Source organism: Atractosteus spatula, chromosome 4 (genome assembly GCF_055471065.1).
Source record: "Atractosteus spatula isolate fAtrSpa1 chromosome 4, fAtrSpa1.hap1, whole genome shotgun sequence".
NCBI lineage: Eukaryota > Metazoa > Chordata > Actinopteri > Semionotiformes > Lepisosteidae > Atractosteus > Atractosteus spatula.
In genome coordinates, this window is record NC_142709.1 from 69,435,129 (window position 1) to 69,457,877 (window position 22,749).

Here is a 22,749-nt window from a genome sequence, read left to right on the forward strand (position 1 = left end):
CTTCGCTCTTTCTCATGGGTGTCATGCCGAACTCTGTAAACGAATGGGGTGGGGTTACCTCCCTGATGAGCACTAGGAAAACAAGTCTGAGCTGAGCGGAGACACCCCGCCTGATCCAGGAGGGCCAGCGTTCCTGTAGATTTTCTTAACAAGCTGTACTAGTGTCTGGCTTAATTGGATCAATTTAACAGCTGCTCCCATCTCTCAGTGCGCTGCTGCTTTAAAGAGAGCTAGAAGGCTTACAGACACTCCGGGCCTTCCAGGAACAAAATTGGACAGCCCTGCTCTCGGGTATCAGAGCACGTACGATGGTTCATTTACTTCCGATTTTCTAAACTATTTTTAAAATAACACCCTAACGTTTTTGAATAAAATAAAATAGAAAAGCAATCATCATTTATTCCCCACAGAACTGTCTCTAATTCCACACCACTCCAGTTTGCTAATAACCATTTTAGGTCCTGGCTTGAAAACACTCCTTAATGAAGATGATTAACATATCCAGTCATTTAGCACTTGTATGATGAGCGCAAAAAAAACTGTCTCCAAAGATACCTACTGCTCACTGTAATTCACTAGCTTATTTCCCTACAGGGGACGAGTGATCTGAGCTCAGAATAAATGCTGGCGTGTTATTTAAAGATATGTGAAGATTTTAGTTTATTCTTGGATTTCCACTTAAGTGGAATATCATGACTTTACACTCAATAATAAACGGCTTTCATGTGCTTACAGGCTAACAATTTCTGCATCTCAGGACCACCCCTGAAACCAGGCTAGAGTGAGTTTTCCCCATTCCTGCTCCTCATGATCCAGGATCCAGCAGCTTTTCTATAACCCCTTAATATATAAGGGGGGAGTGTTAAATTGATCCCATTAATGTTTAAGTGGACCAGTATGTTCCCACTCCACAGTAGCTGGTGATGATATAAAGAGACAAAACCTCCTGGAATCCAGACCCAGAGGATTAGAGCTCCTCTGAGCTCCTCAGAGCAATGTGAAATTAAGTCCTTGCTCTGTGAGTGAACAGTACTTACTGTCTGTTTATTCACAGGGTGTATGTTCATCTTGTGTGCAGCCTCAACAGCCTCTCAATTATGTTGACTTTGTAAAGGCGAGGTTTAAATCGGTTAATAATAATAATGTTCGTTTATTTTGGTTGTAGAACATTAAGGATATCCTATGATTGGATGTATTCATCCTTTTCACTTTTTTTTTGAGAACAAGATTATTGCGTGTGGAAAGGCACATCTGCAACAACAAGAAAAAAAACCCAGTAAGCACGGTTTGCGTGTCACTGCAGCTCAGTAATGCACTGAGCAGAAAAGAGACCAGGGCTCTGGAGACTAGGTTTTCCACAGACGGGATGGCTCAAGTCAAAAAGAGGAAAAGGCACATTCAGTGCATCTGTTCAGGAAGACGGAACAGAGAAGCATGTTAACAAAATTCAAAAGAGATCGTGATGGAGGCACCACATAAAATGCTGTTAGCCGCACGCCACCTAAACTTACTTTCAGTGCCTTTTTGAATAACATGCCTACGTTGGGCTGGGAAAAGAATTGAACGAGTTTTTCCATACACGCGAACTTCCAGAGTAATACTTCCAGCAGACCCCAATACCCCTTTTTTTTTGGGAAACACAATGTATATCGGTTTTGGAAGTCTCCAAATTTTAGATGTCACACACATGCACAAAAGAAATTACTTGGAAGCAATCCGAACAAGACCTTTCCTTTCTCTCCCCAAATAAAAAAGAAATCTCACAATTCACACAAAGAAATCCCAAAAAATCTCTCATCAAACGTTTTTTTTTTAAATGTTACATTTACTAACATAAATAAACATTTTTATGAACAAAAAGGCACACAGTTCAATTATAAACAGTGAGTCCGTATTTACACTTTCCACGGAATATGACTGCCGAAAAAGTCAACTGTCACAACACCATTGGTCTCCGAACATGACACTATGTACAAAAACCTGGAAGGGCTAAACTTTAAAACCGCAGCCGCTAAAACAGACTTGTCAAAGTCTTCATTTTAAATAGCTCTATAGTCCAGCAGGGAACGGCAGCAGGCAAGCTGCCCTCCAAGAGCTCTGAGGCCTCACGCGCAAACAGAACGCAGGGGCCGATTTTGGCAGGGGTCACCAAAAACGGAGGCGCGGGTTCAGAATACTGGTCCTGTACCTTTAAACGCACGGCCTCTCGTTTTTCCTCCGTACAGTAGGAGCTTTGCAGCTTGAGGGAGCTAAATGGACACAGTGTTTGAAACTTCTTCATATTGAATGATGAAATACGGGTAGCTCTGGTCGTCGTTGAAGATCACGAAGATCTGCGGGTCGACCCAGTTGTCCACGCAAGAGTCAAACAAGTCACTGGAGGCGTCATGGGGGTTTAACGGGGGGGGCCTCCTCATGGAGGGGTTGCCCACTGTGAACTTGCCCGTGAGCACCTTGGCCAGGAACATGCAGTGGATGCCCTTGGGAGAGCGCTTGGAGAAGTTGTGGGAGTAAACAGCCTTCCTGGCGAAGTAGCTGCCCTGTCCGAACATGGTGGCATGCTTCCCGCAGACGCGGGGGTCGAAGTTGTGCTTGCAGATCCCCTCCACGACATCCTGAGAGGTGCCGTGGAAAAGGTGCCTTTCGTTCAGCACGCGGTCCACCTCTGTCATCTTTCTAGACATGTACTCCTTCTTCCTGTGAAAACAGAAATAGAAGCCTTTTTTAGCTCACCCAGCACCGGTGTGGGAACTCCAAGCCCTGGTGCAAGCTGGGAGCGCTCTCAGTACTGGTGGCGAAATAATTGACTGCTGTCTCCTTGAGTTACCCTAGAAAGGTCTACAGACATTTGATGATTTCCAGGAAAAATGCCATTACATAACTGGATTATATGCGAAATGAACTGCCCTTTTTGTTCCTTTTGAAGGTTTAGAAAGTTTTTTTGCGAATCCCCAAAACATCCACCTTTTCGAACTTTTGTGCCTTACATAACCACCACAATGCACGCCGTGTCACAGGCAAACTGTTCCTCCTCAGGGAGGTGTGTGCCTGTGCCGACACCCGTCTGATTCCTCCTGGCAACCTTAGAAATCTGCAGCTGCTGGCTTTCTGCATTTGCTCCCTTTCGGAAAATTACATGTCACAGAGCGGCGCTTGATCGGCCTTGACGGAATTCTAATCTCTTTACTTAAGAGCGTATTTAATGTGACTTCACCTCATGTCACCTGCATGGGAGACTGCCTTCTCTGACCTTTGCTTGTTTTGTACAACTTTAATTTTCTGCTTTGGACTTGAATGACCACTGAACTGATCTACTTAACAAGGTACTTTTGAGGTCACATTCATAGCCCATGCACTGTGTGTACTCATTTCATGATTTCCTCACCAGATGCTGAATTTTTGGCCATGATGAAAAAAGTAAGCGTAAGCTACCGTTTTCTGGGACACACAGTTCTTGTTCTGCTGAATGCTCTCCAGATATTCTGGTACAATGACACACACGCTAACAGCTACAGCCTCTCTAGCTCAGTACAGCTTTTAGAAACTAGTGGTCGACGAGTGGGCGCCACACACCAACCTTTTAGATATGAAGCTGCCCACACTTCACAGACAGAGATGCAAGCCTGCATATCCTGTTACTGCAAATGCTTTTGGTTTCAGAATCTACAGTAAAGTACACTGCACTTCTATCCTCAAGATCACATAAAATCTTTATAGTCATTTGATTTTTTTTACTATATCAAACAATTTTCATAAAACACATCTTTCTTTTTTCCCCAGCCCTCACCTCATCCTTGCTATACCACTTCCATTTCAAGACCAAGGATCATCGGAAAGAGCAAAGCGCTCTCTCTCAACGTCCCACACCCACGCACCGAGAGCAGGGAAATGGGCAGGACACCTACCGTTTATACTTTTCCCAGAGGAAAGGGTTTTGCACTCTCAAAATCTTCAAAATCCTGAATTTGGTTTCCGACACAGTCTTGTGAAAAAGGCTGTATACAGTTCTGTAGCTTTTGTCATCCTTGGAAACTGGTACTTGGATAAAATCCTGCAAAGAGTCCATGGGAAGCCAGGTTTCGGGATAGACCTTTGGAGAGGTAGGCGAGGTTGGGGATAAAGGTTGTGTGGGTGTTGGTCCAGCTGTTGGGAATATTGCTGAAGAAAGGCCACACAGAGTCCTAGGGAAAACAGATTGAAGAACAAAGGAAGGGAGGAATAAATTAGCACTGTATTCTACGACAACAGAATGTACAGATCGCAGACACATTTCACACAGAAAAATATATCCGAGACATTGTACTTTCACAGCATCAATAATTTACGGAATTATTTAAGCACAAGGAACAAGGCCGAGAGAGGGTAATTGTTTACTATAACCTTCAGTCCAGAAAGTTATTTTAATTTATTTTAGCGAATGAATAAAACCCTCCTCATGTTTCAAAGGTGTGTATCCATATGCACAGCGTAGCTGTAAAGCTATTTGTCATGGAATATTTTGCTATAAAGGCAACAGTTAAATCATATGGTGCCAAGCTGTCTGTCAAACTAATGACTTCCACCCCTGAGTATGGGACAATATGTTCCTAACCACTGGATTCTGACAATACTGTTTCCAGCTGTGCTGCTGAGATCAGAGAAATGGCATCTTTATTAGTTTCACTCATAGAACGGGAGCCACATGGCACTTCATTCATCTGGACTTTGATGAATAGGCTAGCCCTTCTGATGTTACACTTTCTGTGAGGGACGGCTGAAAGCAGACACCCTTCCCTAATCCTTTTTTACTTTCAAAAGATAAGAAGCCAGAGCCGATACAACCGCTCGGATTTCCGGTAGAGAAAAACAAAAGGCTGGGCTTGAGAGGACTGGTTCTCTAAGAACCTTTTACAGCACCTTCCAGTACGATACGAAGACGTGCTTAGAGGCTGGGATGGTGTAACTACTGCAGGCTAGAATCTTAGAACAAGATAACCCCCCTTCCAGGGCTGTATGGCAGTGACACACAGGGACTCATTCAAGAGGAAATGATCTATTCTGCTTTAGGATCATCTTGAACCACAGTAAATGGATTTCAAATCCATTGTGTTGAATGGAAGAGAACATGCTTGCTCTTCTGAAACCCCTGGAAATGTCAGATGACAAAAATTACCTCCAGTAACTACCTTTTTCATGTGCATGCAAAGCAACAGTTGAGTAGATATTTCCCTCTTCTTAAGGAACTAAAAGTATAAAAAAGCCAACTTCCCCATCTCGCTTTATTTATGTTTTGTTTCTGAGTTCCCATCAAAAAATGGCCGAAGAGGAAAGGGTATCAAATCAGTCACGCGAATGAGTTTACTGGCAGTGTCTATTAATTTCTACTATGCAGGCAGAACTCCTTGGGAGACAATTGAGTAATCATCTCACTACACTGCACAAATTGTGCATTTCCAGACACCCTACCCCCCTTCACTGGCAAATCGAACAGCCTCATCCACAGGACCATACAGCTGGGACATTAACTGAAAGAACCAAAGTGTGAGTCTATTGTTCACTAACAGTTTCCTCCATGCATACTGCACTTCCCCATTTCTAAGTGAGATTAGCGTTTGCATGCAAAGCTGGTTCTCTATTCACTGGCTGACTTGCTCTGACAGTATAGCACCACATCCTGGGACTTTTGTAAAGGCTTCTATCTACTTACTGTAAGTAAGGCATCAGCATGACAGAGGAGAGAAAGAGAGGTCTTCTTTTGATTTGTCTTCTAAACCCAAAGATGGCATTCTGCTGAAAGCCTTCTCTGATGTTCAGGATGTACTGGTTCTGCAGTGTGACAAAGCGGACTTCCTTCAAGCCCCTACAGGTAGCTTCTTCAATCAGTCGGACAACAGGCTGTGGGGGGAGGGTTGAAAGTTGAACGATATTTCCAAGGAAGGCACACATACACAGCATATAGAACTTTCAGCAATCCAATTTACTATGCATTTCTTTTTTTAACTGAACCACAGAGTGGTCCTGGCTGTGGTACATCAGTGTTATCAACAACGCATCAGTGATGCAGACAAGGTCGCTGACCTGCTGTCCCAGTTTACCTCAAGTATCAATATCATAGCTGGGTGAAACGAGGTCTACTGCTGCCTGTGCTCTCATGATAAGGCTCACTACTTGCCTCCTACGCGTTGTTCTAACCACGGACTTAGTCATGCATGTCATCTTTTAGCAGACAGTATTTCATTCAGCAGGCATATGTGCATGACACAGTGAACGCACTTGTTGTTTTTTTTATAAGGGGCTGTGCCTATAGCATACTGTGATCTTATTTCTGATCTCCAGTAGATACAGTACAGTGACCATACTATTATGACTACTTAAAACACCTCTGGGCTATACCCACTTTTCACACCTTGATGTTCCCCAAGAAATGAACACAAAACACTAAAGCTGTCCCTTTCACCCACCCCTTGTCATTCTAAGAGCTTCCATGATCCATTTAAGGGTTTCTCTCTTGATTCGGTATGATCAGGAGTGTTTCTTCTTTTTCCCCCCGAAAAAAGGGCAGTTCGTGAAATGTTTTAGAAGCATGGCCCCTTGAAATTCAAATTGATTTGCCCATTTGAACAAAAATGTAGCACCTTGCTATTCAACTGCTGCAACACCTAAAGGGCACGTTTTATGAATTGTTGTCTATGAAAACTGGTTTACTCTACGGAACAGATGTTGGAAATTAAAAAAAAAACAAATGATGGATGGGCATGACTGCCTTGCAGCACTGCTGGGAGAACGGAACATCCTTTGTGCTGCTCAGAGTCATTGTCAAATATGCAATTCAGAGGCCACTGAAATCCGAGACCTACACTTCCTTACATACAACAAACTGATGCTTCTGCCTTAATAGCCTACTTCTCTTTTGAGCCCTGCAGGACCCACTCAGAGGCCCTCATTCACATATCAAGCATTCAAAAAAAAATTCTGTAACAAATTAGACTATCATAAATAATAGCCTACTTGCATTTGTATTGTTCCTTAAGATTAAATGTACTGGGTCTATGAACTCTTTCGGTCCATTGGAAAAGTATCTAGTCAAGGCAGGAAAAAACATCTTTGTTCTGGGTGGCCTGTTAAACTTGTGCCATGAAGAGACAGCTTAAGGAGCTGTATGGTTTACCTCAGAATACTCTCTCCAGCCAAAACTATCCCTGCAGTAGTATTTCCACACCATGTGGCAATTGGAGGTTAGGCTTGTGCTGGAAGGAGTAGCTAGACGTCTCACAAGGTCGAATTCCACATCGCAAACTTGCATGAGGCTGAAATCCAGTGAAAAAATGCGTCCCCTAAACAAAACAAAAAGTAACTGGTTAGTAAGGTAAACAGATAAAAAAATATATCAAAATGAAAAGAAAATGAGAAAGAAAGGCCTTTCTTTTCACAAATCCAGGCATTTCTATTTCTAAGTAATTATAAGGATTTAGGTCTATCAGTCACTGTACTGTAGCCCTCAGTTACTATGCTGACTACATACGGTTAGGCAACATTCATACAAATAGAAATTACAGGTCATATACATGATCTTTCAGCACTTCATACCCATGATTAAGAAAAAAGAAGACTTCATTGTAGTTGTGCATTTTAGTGTACCTTCGTGTGGAGAAACCAACTTTGCTATAGGGCAGCTGAATGTTCACAGTGCACTAACACACCCTTTTAAATCTAGTGACTTCATAATTTCCACTCATCTTAAGCTTATTAATATTTCTATAGGGATTAAGGCAGATATGAAAGTAAAATAATGAGTCTAACAGCAGTAGGCAGAGGAGGAACAGAAAATGAGCGAACAGAACTTCACTTTGCTCCTGAACCAAGTTGCCTCTCTAAACAAATAAATCTTACACTTTTCCCACAGAAATCACAGCCTGGAAATAAACACACTACCAATTATTTTTTTAAGTCAAAGCAGAGCTGGAATCCTCTGACACAAGGCTTTAGCATTTTCACAGTCATGGGTCCACAGTTGAGGAAGTCATGAAAAAACGCTTTATAGTTTGCATTTACAACACATGGGTATTAACAGATAAGCAAAGTTCGCCCTGATTATCTGTACCCAAAATAGTCACCCAATTCAGATGCTAGCATGAGAGCTTCTCTGGCAGATAGGAGTACTGGCAAGTGCCCTGTGCAGCTCTGATTGGGCAGTTAAAGTTCCTCCTGTGACTCATTGGTCATTGCTCTGTGAAATGAAGAGTAGGAGGTGGAGTCTGTACTAACTTCAGGTCTCTCTTGGGATTGTTTCCTTTAATCAACTTTGTATAAATAGAACATTTTTCTAATCATACGTTTTAGGTCTGCTGTCTCTGAGTGCAATGACTTGGGGGTATAGTATTGGTAGTCACATGTACGTTCGGATATTTTCAGATACTTTTACTGCAAGAAGCCTGAACTCAAATTGTTTGTACTGCCCATCTGCTCCAGCACATCTCAGAAACATCCCAGGCATGTTTGTCTGAAGGTGAAGAATAAAGAATTCAGAAATACATCCATTAGAAAAACAATTAACAGAGGGGCTAACATTTCTCCCACTCGTTACAGATTCCACACATGAATTCTGATGCACATGAAGACTGCATGCTGTACTCGGACAAACCGTTGAATGTGCGCATGAAGACTGTACTTCTGCAAGGGAGTTTCAATGTTGCTCTGGTCTAGAACAAAAGTGGTATTTGAATTTGTTCCCAATCAGGGCTGAGGTTGAAAATAACAGAAGAAAGTGTTTGGTATCCTTTCTTTTCACAGGGAGCCTCGAACTAGAGTTTTTAACTATATTCGGGGAGGTATAACAGCAACCAAGATCTACCTCAGCTCTGCTACTCTAACTCCTAACTCCATGACATCACTTTCTGAAAAGCTATAAATGCTACGGTGAGCCTCGCTCTCTCTCGTGTGTATTCTGCTGTGCAGCTGCCCCTGGGGTCACTCCTGTCTTTCTGGGGTCCTAACTTCCTCATCCTTTGGCCTGGTGGTCGACCCTCAACCAGGTGGGTTAAACCAAAGCTTCTTAAGCCTCAACAGTGCATATCTCCATGTACTGGTGTACTTTCTTATTGGGTGATGTTTTTCCTCATGAACTAAACAACAACACTGTATACATTGATGAAGATCTCCTTTTTGCTGAAAGTGTATCCTTATGTGGTTCATATGAGAATGAATTTACTTATCAAATAACATTGGCAGAATGAACACAAAATGAACCCATTACAGGGGTCCAGATTAATTAATAGGGCCAGTGAAAGCCAATGTGTGAGGAAACTGAATGACAGATGTTCATTAAGTGGAAACATAGGTTGAAAAACAGCAAAATGTGCTCACTAAGCTGTGACAACTAAAGAACACTGGTCTCAATTGCTTCTCATTACCGATTCAACAGTAATTTCAAACCCAAGTCCCCTTTCCATTTATAGCTGGGATGAAAAAAACGTGCACAACTCCGACTGGGGTAATATTTTAAAAGAAACAGATTGTTTGCTATTGAGGCACAAGATTCACACTTGGCAGTTTAGACGAGCTTTATACCTGAGCAAACGCACAACATTAACCAAGGACAATTCACCCAGGCAAGAACACCGTGATCACTATTCGCACAAATCTGAGGAGGTTGCCACAGAAGGATCAGCATATTCTCTGCTGAAGCTCAGATCAATAGAAATACATGAGTGGAGTAACAAGAAGCAACTGCTGAAAACAGCCATCTGTGCACTCCGTTCCAAAAGAGGAACACACAGAGCTCAGCATGTTCGAACCCCGTGTTACTCACTGGCTGTCACAGCCCGTAACTCTCCATAGGCAAAAATGTTCTGGAAACAATTTCGAAACTTAAAATATAGGAAAGATATAGTCAACATCACAAGCACTTCTCCCATCTCGGACAAAAAAAAACTATAAAGACACTTTTAAAAATTTCACAGAAGGATGGATTCGGAATGGGGAAAAGGCCTTCCTTTTGAGGAAACTGAGCAAGAGAATACAAAGGCGAGGTACGTTTCCTCTTTTCAGAATCCTCAAAATCTGCAATAGTTTCACTTGAGAAACGTGCTGACTAACTCACTGTCATCTACAGGCTTCGGTTTTGTAGCATTCTTATGAGCACAGGGTTTTGCTGCTTTCACAGTCAATATCAAGGATGTATTCTTCAGAATATAATGAGACTTTTCAGAACTTCCTCGTCAAACACTTCAAACACAGAGTAAAAGCAGGTGTGGAGGTAAACTGTAGCACAAGGACAAAGCTCAAGAGAGTCCTGGAACGCCAGACTTCACACATGCCTGCTTCTGTTAAACTCGGCAAGTAGGAACCTGTTTAAGGCAGCTAAACCTATTTAACAGGCAAATTGGGCTGTGGTTAACTGTGTGGAGTTTCTATCACAGGAGAGCACTGGGCCAGGTGAACTCCACAACCTTTTGAACTCGATCGTGTGAAATACAGCGCAAGGCGCCGACAGGAAACTGCAGGGTATTTTTTTAACACCAACACTGCCTAACGCGTTTTACTGTACTGATCTCTGCAGTTCGTTATTCGGTAGACACTACCAGACTGTCTGCACACAACCATAAAAAAACTACATCATGTTCTGCTCAACAGAAAGATGAGAAATGAAACTCCCACTTTATGTACGTACATATATAGATATGTATGCGTGTGTGGGCATTACCGTGAAAATATAACAACGGCTATTTCTTTTAAGCAAAGGGCTTTTTAAAAGGGGAAATGTAAGCCTACACGGGCTGTGTTTATCTTAGTTCAGTTTTAGGTCCGTCAAAGCCCCCGAGCAGGCGTTTTCGCTGCGTAAACACTGAACAGTTTGGCGAAACTGCTGAAGTAGCCGCGTCTCAGTTTCAGCCGTACACGTGCATTGCACAACAGGGAGTGACGGGCGAAGAATGTTATGAGGAAAAGTTACACTGTGGCCTGCCACGATCATTGTTCCGTGTGACGCTGAGGTGTGTGCTAAACTGGTAACAGTTAAAAAAAAAAACAGCACAAAGTCGCACGGCATGCGACAGTAAAATACCACGTTGAAGTCCGGAACAACAAAGGCAGTTCAGTTCGGGGTATTAAACGTTTACGTGCAAGTACTGAATCACAAGCTGGTTTCGGTGTTGCATGTCAGTTCCACTAAACAGTGACACAAGGAATGGGCAAACATGACCCCAAAACACCAGAGCTACTGTGCTTTTTTTGGATTTCTCTGTAGTTGGATTCTAAAAATAAAACGACAGCCTTTACATTTACAAGAGAACAACAATTCCTTGTGCTCACTGTTCCACTGGTACAGTGATTATACCAGCACCAGTTACTAAGGGAACCAGTTCGTTTAGTTTCGGTGTGTTTTTTGGGGGGGTTCATTAGCTTTTTTCGTTTTGAGGCAACAGACAAGTTGGGTCTTTAGCCCTGCATCTTTAAAATGAATTAAAGAAAACACTTCTGGCCACTTCTGGGTTTTTATTCAATTTCAACCTGCTTTACATTTTTCTTAAAAGAAATGAAAGAAATGAATGAAAATGTTAAAGTCTGTGCCCTATATGATCCTTAAAGAAAAACATAAAAAATCCTTTGTTTTAAATCATCGATACTAGTGGCTGTCAACAAAGCTACAAAAAGCACAGATCAAGGGAAGAGTAGAAAAGAGATTAACATTTGCTGATTTTTTATGCAAATAAGGTCATAAAAGACACCTTTAAAAATGCTTGATTGGCTTTCATGCCCAGATTTCACAGAATAAGGTGGATGTTTTTTACTTATGATTGCCCTGAACTGCTGGAATTCAGGCCTGACAGTGGTATCAGACGGAGTTATCGGGATGCCACACCTCAAAAACTATGGTTAAAGGGCACAGCTAAGGTATCTGTTTGCTGATGGAATCAACTGAGTGTCTTGTTACAAATCACTTAAGTGTTGAAGGAACTATTAAAGGAAAATACACCTTTTTTTTCCCATTACTGCCTTAACAGATCTGAACAAGACCTATTTAACTGTTTAGAGTATACAATACTTGATGTGCAAGAGAAAAATCCTTAGTGTTCCTTATATGCCATCTCTCTTTCAAAATTATATCATACGATACAGTGCATCGATGAAAAATTAATTTTATTAGTAATCATAGAAGCATGAAACAAAACTGAAGGACAATACACTGAACTGTAACAAAATGAAGGCCCTGAAGATATGATCTTGAACTCTGAAGCAAGAATGAATTCTCCGTGTGTATTTTACAGGAAAACAAACAGGAACTCGCAGACTGATCTGACAACTGTGAGCTCAGGCTCAACACTCTGCACACTCGGACTTCAACAAATGTATTTCGTTTCAATCCAGGCATAAGATGTCGCACGCTCTGTGGCAGGAATAGGTTTTCATTCCCTCTGGTTCTATTTCCTGTTACAATGAACATCAGGTTTATTCAACAAAACGTAGACTAGAACCAGCAGCCTGATGCAGCACAAGAAGCAGGCCTACTTTTAGTCTTCATTCGTCGCTTCTGAGGTTAAACACTAGGCCAGACTTTACATAGTCTGCAAGATCAGACAAGATTGGGTGTAGTCAGGGTGGTACGGCCAGGAGGATAATAAGGGCCAATGACAACAATCTCATACAGGGACATACAGCACCAAATAAAGTAAGACTTTTACAGTTTTGGTTTCATTCCTTGGTTCCATCTCTCCTTCATGTCAATGGAGAGCTCTTCTGACAAGTGACTGAACCAGACCGCAATGAAATAGAGGCTTAAATTGCTGGTAACTGCCAAGTTATCACTGGAACAAAGTGCAGGAGTGCCAGGAGTCCCAGATAGATAAATGCAGCATAGCAGACAGAACATGTTTCCGTCACTGAGACGATGGCTACCAATGACACTCCAAGTAACACGCACTAAAGTACTTTCAACTGCGTCACTCTTGCATTTCCGATGTCAAGAAAACTGTAATCAAGCAGTTCCCAATCCTGGTCCTGTTGGTTTTTGTTCCAACTGAGGACTTAATTAAGAACACTCAATTAAAAAATCCATCCACCGAGAGTCCTAATAATAGCTTTAATTGGAACTCTAATCATTTTCAATTCTTAAACATGTAGGAAGTTGTCTTTTCAAAAATGTGGTTAAGAAACTTAAAAATCTCTATCCTTTGAGCAGAAAAGGATACTTGTAAAGGTTTTAAACAAGCAACTTGTGAGTTTAATTAAGGATTCACTGAAATGAAGGGCTGTGAGGGACCCCGAGACCAGGACAGGTTTTATTCTATATATGGGACCGTTCATATTGTTTACTGATGTATTTACTACAGTGTTTACTGTGAAACTGTACAGGTTTAGTGTAATAAATCAGAACAATAATGAACAGTAACTGTAAGATTTTACTCATTTGCTTTAGCTTTTTCAGGGCAGGGTACCTTTCTTTTTGTAGAAACCCAGGTGAAGAAAAAGCTATCAAAAGTAGTTTTCAAAGGGCATAAGCAGGTGGTTTTAATGAACAGGAGGCAACCCTAGGCGTTTCTTCAGACATCTCTGAACATACGGTACTATATTACTCTGTCCGCACATCTTTAGGCTCGTGTTGTTTGGCAACCTTTCAGAATAAGCTTCATTTTTCATTCTTTATATGAAATCTATATGGTTAAAAGCAAACTGCTACTTCTAAAAACAGAAATATTGTCCTCTAGCTTCTTGCATTGGCCATTAATGCTTCATTGAACAAAATAAATTTCTTTTATGCATCCCTCTGTGGCTTGAGAGAAACTATTGTGTCCATGTTAACACATTCTTCAAAAATAGTTGCCCATGCCCTTTACTAATAATTTCCTTAGTCTTTCTAGAAATAAGAAATCAGTGCCCTTTTTTAAGCGGTGTGACTGGGTTACATGCAAGCCTTAATTCACTTTTCAGCCTTTTTTTTCTTCAAGCTTTAATTCTTAAAGAGACCAATAGACAAATAACAAAACTCCTTTTCAGTCCCATTCTCCAGATAAGCCAGTAACTTGATACTGACGTGTTGAGCCGTGTTACCCTGACATAAAAGCAAGGGGGTCAGAATGACAGAATCATTCCACTAGTCAAAACCTCTCGCAACATTATGAAGCTGTATTTCACAAGTGCTGGCCTGTTGCTATGTTATGCATGCAATAAATTAATACAAACAAATTGCTGGCACTTAGCTAATTGCCTGGAAAGAATGGACTTGAAAGTGTACAATCAATAACATCAGCAATTTAGTTACCCATGCACTGTTCTCAAAAGCATCACAGTCATCAACATATTAATTTTACTGAAGATTATTATCACCATTCATTAATGAAAAATGAGTCATAGAAAAATCACCATTTCTATAAGGTTTCTTTCTCCACTCCACCACTCAAATATTATGAATTAACAAAGCCGGAAACAATTCTGCTATAATCTCATGATGTCTCACCATTTCATTTGAAAAATCAGATTCAGACTGGAAGCTTCCAAAATATGCTTTAAATAGGTCACAAGGTCCTGCTCAGTAATTTACTCAAAATGCACAGTTCATAATGTTCCATTGATTAATTGATTCTTCACTGCTATATGGTGATGTAGCAGCACATATCCACCCAACCATCTTCAAAAACCAATAGAGAGGGTTACGATGACCTAGAGCCTATCCCAGCAGTCAATGGGGTCTAGACAGGATGTATCCTGGATGACGCGCAAATTCATCACATGGCCCATACCTACATCTACATGCACTCACACACGTACAAAAACAATTCAAAGATGCCAGTTAAACTAGACAGCATGTCTCGGGGCTGTGGGTGAAAACAAGAGCACTTAGGTAAAACCAGTGTGGCTAAGGCCAGTCCAGACACCCAAGAGACAGCAGCGTTAACCCCAACACCTCTGTGCTGTGTGTGTTCTTACCAAGAATTTAATTACATGACTCACCACAGAATATCGCCCCTGTTTATACTACATGTGTAACAAGGGTCTCAAATTCAGTTCCCTTTTCTATTCCGACATGATTATCACGTCTCACTTTAACCCTTCGGAAAGGTATAATGAAGTGCAAGACGTGTTGTTTCATTCGTATCCTTCAATTTGAATGGAATTATTATATTTCTTCGACTACTTAAAACTTCCAACAGAATGGGCACTTTCACGAAGCATGAATAACCATGTAAAAGTTAGCCCAGGGTATGCACACCTCTTCAGAAAAGCCATGTCACAGAACCCGTCATGTTCCACATATCATTATGCCTACGCTAGCATCATGCCATCTTCATTTTAAAACTCTCCGTCATGACAGTTTGGTGGAGGAAGGGAAGAATGCCACTCTAGTTTCTAGCTTCAACATGTCTGTGGTTTAACAGGCCTCAAAATACGGAAGACCTGTTCAGCCTGGTTTTTCTCATGATGCGTCTGTGTGTGACTAATCAAAAGGTTCACACTGCCAAATGGAATGGTTCAAAGATTACTGTGGTGACCCAAATAGGGATCAAAGCATAAATCCCTGTATCTTGTGCTTTAAAGCCATATAAAGTTAAAGATTACATTTCCGTATCTTTATTTCCCCAGCTCAATTACTTCTCTTCAAAACTTTTTACGTTTTGATACTCTCTTTCCTGGTGACAGATAAAAAATCATTTCTGTCTGGACTGTGATGGCCAGGCAGTTAATATTTAATAACTCACTAAACACAAGACCAGAAGCAGATCTAAATTGTCTCAGCTAAATGTCATTTTTCACCTTCAAACAAACTAAATACCTGTGCTCTCCCCCGGACTATTCTTTGTGTCCTCCAGGTGACCCACATTGTGTTCAGACAAACCAGAACCATCTGGTAAGGGGGATTTTATTTTGTCCTAAATTGATGTAAAAAGCCGAATGTACACTTTCTGATCGTGTGCAAATCTTCACAGATCGCCTTGTAAAGCTACTCTGACCACAAGAGATTAATAGCTAAAGCCAAATAATGTGGTAACCATGTGAACCATGTGGTGTAGCAGCTTGTTTGCGAAGCTCTCAGCAAGGCCCCAGCATGCTGTTATCTGCATCTTGTTACCATGGGGACACAACATGGCTCTAGGATACAGGGGGTACAGAGATGTGGAGACAAGGGGTGAACTCATGTCTGTGTTATGTAGTATCACAAGCCAAGGTCATTGTGAGAAGCCTGGGAGGGAGTACCACAGACGTACAGTAGCTGTCAGCATTATTTAGTATCACAAGCCAAGGTCATTGTGGGAAGACTGGGAATGAGTACCACAGACGTACAGTAGCTGTATCCCACAAATTAAAAAGTGTAAGTTCCACCTTCTCCCCAGAAATTACACCCTTTCGCTTCCTACCCTTCTGCAAACTTCCACCAAATTAGAAAATCCAGTTTTCTGGCATGCCAAGATCACATTTCCCCACAGATAAATTATTTTGCAAGCCATCTTGGCCTGCTCTTGTGAAACGACACGTTTTCAGCAGTCAGCTGGAATTTCTGTTTATATGTTTGCAGTACGTAGGCACTACAGAATGTTCTTGTCAGTTTCACTGGGGTTTAAATTATATACAGTCCCAGCTTCAAGGATTTTTATAGGCCAAATGGAACTAAAATCAAAACACCCCCCCCCCCCAAAAAAAAAACAACAACCTGGGTTTTGTTTGTGTTATAAACTTAAACCATCATCATTACCTGTAAATCCAGACCTTAAGGTGCTGTTTCAGCGTAAAATAGTCACATGATTTTAAAACAATACAGGTAAAGAAAGTCGTTAATACACTGCAACAACAACTCGTTTCAGATGAAAGGTCAAATACGTATGTTTTAGTTTAATAATAAGCCCTAGGCTACCTCATTATCATTTTAACTGCTAATTTGTAGCTATTGCGTGTTATAACGGAGTATTCGGTGCACCCAATCAGGGAACGAAACTTAAGGAAAGAATTCCTCAAGTAACTGACAAGAAATTCAGTCTTTGGACACGAAGTCTACAATCAATTATAAATATTTTACTAAACCTCGTTTCCAGCAACAATAAAGCCTTAAACTAGCCAAGGGCATTAATCTGTTCGCCAGAACAACCTGTAACAAGTACTCACTGATATTTGAGTCTGACTTGGTCATTGTCCGGATTGCAGTAGAGCCTTTCCAAGTGTTCCTGGGAGTCATCCGACACACTCAGCCAAATACGTGTATCAGCTTTTCTGATTTGCCAGTGATAGGGCAGCACTGTGTGGTGCTGGGGACAGTCACTGCCATAAACGCAAACCCCCCGCAGAAAATCCACGCAGATCGATACTCCGTCCCCTTGATGGGTGTGATACTGCAGCTGGGTCAGAAGTTCAAACACGAGATCCAAGGAGGCCTCTTCGCTCTTATCCTGAAAGATGCCGCTTTTCAGGTCCGCGTCCTTCTCCGCCAGGCAGCTGGCACCCCGGAGCGGCTCTGGGGCCGTGTAAAGACCGCTCATCGGTGCGCCCTGACCCGGGGAGACCACGACACCCGGGTTCTTCTCCTCGCTCGCCTGAGCCTGGAAGCGGGGCTCCTCCGGGGTGCCGACCGCAGCCTTCTGCTCGCATTGCCCAAGCTCGGCGCCGGAGTCGGATATTTCGTCGGTCTCTGCGCCCGATACCAATCCAGAAACCGCGCCGTCTTGCTTTAAACATATCTGGCTTAGGGTGGAGTTCTTTTCCACGGCAGCTTCACACAGGTTGGTCTGACTCCTCGGTTGGTTGCGGGGTACGAAAACCCCATCGCCACCTACGAGCGCATCTGAGTTCAATAAAGTAGTGAAGAGGGGATCTAGCGCTCGGAGGCATTTGGCATCCAACTTCCTTTGAGCGTGTTTCTTTTTCAAATAAGGCTTGACAAGGGGTATTTTGTCCGACAAAGGCATCTGGCTGCTGAACTCTCCGCTGGTCTTTGCGAGACCCAGAGAAGGTGCGTCCGGACCTTTTTCTGGAGTTTCTGTGCGTTTACTGCAAGCACCCAAAGTTTTCTCCATCGGCTACCTAAAACAAGAGCAGCCCTTTTAAAACCTGTGCAACGAAAAAAAAAATTAAACGTTAAAGCACAAAGTGTACGCACGGTTTTAATTCCATAGGATACAGTAATGGTACACAGCCGCCCTAACTTGGGAAGTTCAGTTTTCCGTCCTGTGTTCCCGTTAATGATACAACACAACTGGAGAAAAAAATATTGTTATAAAGGGCTTTCTCTGCGGGTCTCCCATTTCCCAGAAAATGCATAGCGAGTGAAGTCTGACAAACCCAACCAAACTGAAAATCCAGTTTTTATTTACCCACTCAGTCCGGGGAAGGTAAACTGAAACCGAAATGATCTGCCTGCCCGCCTGCCTGCCTTCTGCTTCTGAACACTCTGTTCTCCTGAGTGCGATGAGGTAATTACCGAGTTTCACATCTACATCTGCTGTTAAAAGCCAAACGAATCAAACTGCACTGCGTTACCTTACCCAATACTGTACTGTAGTACACGACTACAAGGTATGTGCAAGTACGGATCGCCGCTGCCGTTTCCTTGAGCCTTGTTGTGAACAAACCAGATCCTTTCAAGTACGGGCAAACCAAGCTAGAAACAAAGTTGCAATAGGTATCGGACCCCAGACCATACTTAGTAATAACTAATATATAAAAGGGAATGTATAATAACACTAAATATTTAAACATACAGTAAATCGCCAACACAAAGACATCTGATATGTTCAACTGGCTATATACTGTAGTAATCCTCAGCGATCCAGAGCTATGAACGTACCTTGACAAGAACAGTGGCTTTTTTTGACGTCTTTTCCTTGAAGTTTAAATCCCGTCTGATCATGAGTGCTGTATGTCCTTGCAGGTCCGGGTTAGCTTGTACTGAGCTGGTGCTTGCGTGACAAAACTATCATCTACAGTGTTCTAACAACAACGCCAACTCCTGAGGTAGCAGCACAGCTCTCCCAGCTGTTGCAACTACTTTATGTCCCTTACATCCACTCACATCGCAAGGGCTGTAGTCTAGAGGCGGAGTTTGTCCGAGAAAAAAAACCCCAAGGCTGTCAGTACCAGGAAGTTATCTTACGTCTGCGCTTGTGTACGCTGGCAGTTACCAGAAGGCAAACCTTAATGGTTGCAATATCTTTGGAGTTGTTTGCATTTTCGAGACCGTATTCAAAACCTATTTTCCAGTACAGGAAGTCAGAACAGGAAAAAAAAAGCCCCAGGTGGGTTCGCTTTAATAGGTTTATTTTATTATTTTTTTAGGGAAAAAAAAAGATCGCGTGGTATCTCTCAGAGTACGATAGCGAGCCATTAAATTAAACCATAAAAAAAACCGTGCAGTTCGCGTGTTTCCTCGGGGAGTTTTGTGTGTGACACCTCCTGGAAAAAAAAGGTAATTAAATGAGAGAGAGAGAGAGCTGGTTTGCTGTTTTAATGATGCTCGGTACACGCGACGGCTGTCTGCATGCAAACCTTGTCTGTTCCAGAACGAGGCGTTGTTAAACAGGCCAACTCAAGCACATCTCAAAATCCAACAACAACAAAAAAACACGAGCCTTTTTTCCTTCCCAGGCCTGTATATACCTACTTATCTTTGTGTGTTGCAAAGACAAAAGGTGTACTCTTAGTCATCTAAAAGAACAAATTAGAATTTGATACACCTTCATATGCGTTTAGGAGGCCAGTTTTACCTGCAGCAAAATATTATGACGCGTATGGCACCGATTGTTGGGATCGTTATTTTTGCATTTCAGACATTCTTCCTAAACCGAAAGACGTAATATCCTTTTGTTCAAGCTGCAACACGTCTGTGTGCCTGGATATACTGAAGCCCGACGTCTTGAGTTCTGGAATTAAGGAATCACACCCTTACTCGGCTGAAACGCGATAGCCCTTCTCGAAGACTGATTGATGACTGCAGGAGAATAGTCCCCTGTGATTTTCCCCTGCTGTCCCATTCTAAGAAATGCAGTACCTATAGCGTAAAAATCGTTTGAGGTCTGCAGCATACAATTTAACATCTTAAACGGCAAATCTATTCAGACATTACCGGACAATCGAGCCCACTCAGCTGCGTTTTGTCCTGCAGTGTCAAAGCACAAGTTCATTGCTTCACAGCCATAGAAAAAAGACGGTCTTTCTCTGCAACCTGCAAACTGCAGTTTCATTTTAAGGAGACCCTCGAAGGCAAACAGTGCGCGATTCCAGTTCGCCTCACCCACACGTGACGTGTGTCACGAAGCGCTCGCTCGCAGTCTGCTGCTCCGAGCCTGATCTTGTGGACTGACCAGATCAAATGCTATTTTAAAAGCCAGCGTCGTGCTTACTGTATTATTTACCCTTTCAAAACGGACGTCCCCCTATCTTTGTGTAGAACGTGACTCTGGTTCCCGTTTCTAGGTCGGAAGTGAGTCAATCAAGAAAAATACGAGACCCTATTAAGTAACCACCCCTGAGTTGCATTGAAATTTCAAAATGATTAGCTGTGTACTCTGAAACTGAAGCCCATGTGCCCAGACCTGGAAAAAAAAACACGAGCATGGCCTGGATCCAACACGTCAGAGGGAGAGAACAAGAATTTTAATGACCCTGAAACTAGCAGGTCGATTCGTTTCTAAATGCCGACAATGTTTCGCCAAGTGAAGGAAAATAAAGGCCAGGTTCTGTGAAGATGAGTGAATCGTCCATCTTGCTCTGTCACGCCTCCCCTAAAAGCTTATGGTTCTCCCTCCCTGCTTTGACATACAGGAGTCGGACTGGTGCTTTCAATTTCCTCCGAGTCAGTAGTTCGTGATGATCGGAGTCAGCAGAGTGAATCCAACGCTAACGGGCGGAGTCAGCTGTTCCCATTTAACCTTCAGCCGCATGGAAACCACTGACCCCTCTGGAAAAGGGGATAACTGTGCTGCTATTCAGAATGAGGATCTGAAAATTACTTGGATCGCTGTTGGGTGAGGTCGGGTCCTTTAATGACCGGAGGCACGGGTGAAAACATTTAAGAACCATTTTCACAAATTATTCTTTTTTCCTCGCCAGCCTGCAGCACTGCCTACTGTATTATAACAAATGTTTATTTTTTGGTCTGTTGCAAAATAAAAACCGTCTAATTCTGACTTACGTATAATTATTAATTGCCTACCAGGGACTCTTGGATTAAGATTTCTCTTGTGTCTCGTAATTGAAATATTTTATTCGTGTGGTGAAATCGCAACACGGTAAATGTTTAATGAACGTGGGCTTGAGTCTTGTAAGATGAATATGACAGTGTAGCAAGTTATTCCCTTGTTATTTCTCAGGAATGTGTTTCATTTTCTGGCTTTCTGCAATATTATACTGGGGACCTCAGCTACAGAGCGATTTCCAGACCTTCAAGAACACAACTAATTACAGCTTAAGAATGCACACTTTGTGCCTTTATGTTTCTTACAAAAACCTCAATAAATTGGGAACCACTCACTGTGTTACTGGACAGGTGGCCTCTTGTCTGACACGATTGATTTTCGTACCAGAAAAAAAACCTTCCAAAGTCAAAGGCAATGGAGTTTTTTTTTCTGAATAGTGAAACTGGACACAGAGGACACAAGTGAAATCTCTGGAAGTGCAACTAAAACTGAGAACTAGAAGCGCTTTTTTAATTTACACAAAGGGGAGCAGGAGTAGGGATCAAGCTGGCCATCCATGTTATTGAAGCCGATAACTTGGCTTCTTTCTAAAAAGGATCGTTTGAGTTTTGTTCCCTGTAGCTAACTGCACCAGCTTAACGGGCTAGATTGACCAATTGGCCTGCTCTTCTTTGCAACCTTTATGTTCTTATTCCACAAGAATTCTTTTAAGACCCTTCCATTCTTAAAAAAACAAACTTAGAAGGTACTCAAAGACCTAAATATGCATATTTATGTTCATTCTTGTTTGATGCTGAAACAATGAATGCTGCAAAGATATTAATTGATGAGATTTCATAACCTGAATGAAAATGTGTAGCCCTGCAGTTCCAAATGTCAGTTTTACACCCTGTAAAACTGCTACCGCTGTTGCCCCTGTTGATCTGTCAGCATTAGACATCTGGGCATCTCGGGGCAGTGATAGCCACTCCTGGTCCAGGGGGGGCTGCGGACCACCAAGTTTTACAGGTAACTTATAATTGTTAATGGGTAAAGACCTGGAAAAAATATAAACCAATCGGGTGAAAAGTTGATGACTGGGAAGCTCGATGCCTTGATCAGGGGGGCAGTAGAAATATCAGGAGTCCGAGCTGGAATTCAGTCAGAACACAAGGCATCCCTCCAGAGCCAGAGTGTAGATGAGTGTGTTTGGGCGCTAACAGGTATGTGTCAGGTCTACCTACAGTATGTGGACTGGCCATGGTGCCCTTTTAAAACTCATTGTCTGGAGTGTAGTCCAAGCAGAAACCCGACCCTGTATTCTCACGTGTTAGAGAGTCTAACCTGCATGTTTGGGAAGCTTATCCACTACATATTACAGAAACCAATTCCAGCGAGAATCTCATATTTCCTTCAAATATAAAATGTACTAATCACTGTAGTGGCTATACTGTTAAAGGTTTTATGTGTTGTAAAGGGTTTAGGAATATTCCTCAAATAGAGGGAACAATCATGCCACCTGCTGTTCCTACAATGACATAACACTTTTGCTCAATTAATTTTGCCCATTCAAAGCAAAAATGCTTTGGCTAAGGGATAAGAACTGGTCATAAGCATTTTTAATGTGGCATTTTTTCTTCTGCTCCGTGAGATCAGCTTAGATGTATTTTTCTAGCAA

The 22,749-nt window shown here is 42.1% G+C and overlaps 1 protein-coding gene across 1 annotated transcript; it reads right to left on the reverse strand.

Annotated features, from left to right (window-relative positions):
* Positions 1 to 1,804: 1,804 nt before the first annotated feature.
* Positions 1,805 to 19,422, reverse strand: tiparp (TCDD-inducible poly(ADP-ribose) polymerase). Its single transcript, XM_088914510.1, has 6 exons — positions 18,746 to 19,422; positions 17,071 to 18,009; positions 7,148 to 7,313; positions 5,687 to 5,874; positions 3,906 to 4,181; positions 1,805 to 2,697 (listed from the first exon to the last, which is right to left on the reverse strand). Exons 2-6 carry the CDS (start codon positions 17,973 to 17,975, stop codon positions 2,250 to 2,252), a joined length of 1,983 nt encoding a protein of 660 aa, XP_088770636.1. The 5' UTR covers positions 17,976 to 18,009; positions 18,746 to 19,422; the 3' UTR covers positions 1,805 to 2,249.
* Between the last annotated feature and the right edge of the window lie 3,327 nt (positions 19,423 to 22,749).

What these genes read in the sequence shown, in the direction of transcription:
- tiparp (XM_088914510.1), bottom strand. Translation starts at nt 17,975, where the DNA reads ATGGAGAAAACTTTGGGTGCTTGCAGTAAACGCACAGAAACTCCAGAA. An exon ending in CAAGTCAGACTCAAATATCA is followed by an intron (nt 7,314 to 17,070) that starts GTGAGTACTTGT and finishes TGTTTTGTTTAG; the next exon opens with GGGACGCATTTTTTCACTGG. An exon ending in CTCTGGGAAAAGTATAAACG is followed by an intron (nt 2,698 to 3,905) that starts GTAGGTGTCCTG and finishes CTGTTTTCACAG; the next exon opens with GAAGAAGGAGTACATGTCTA.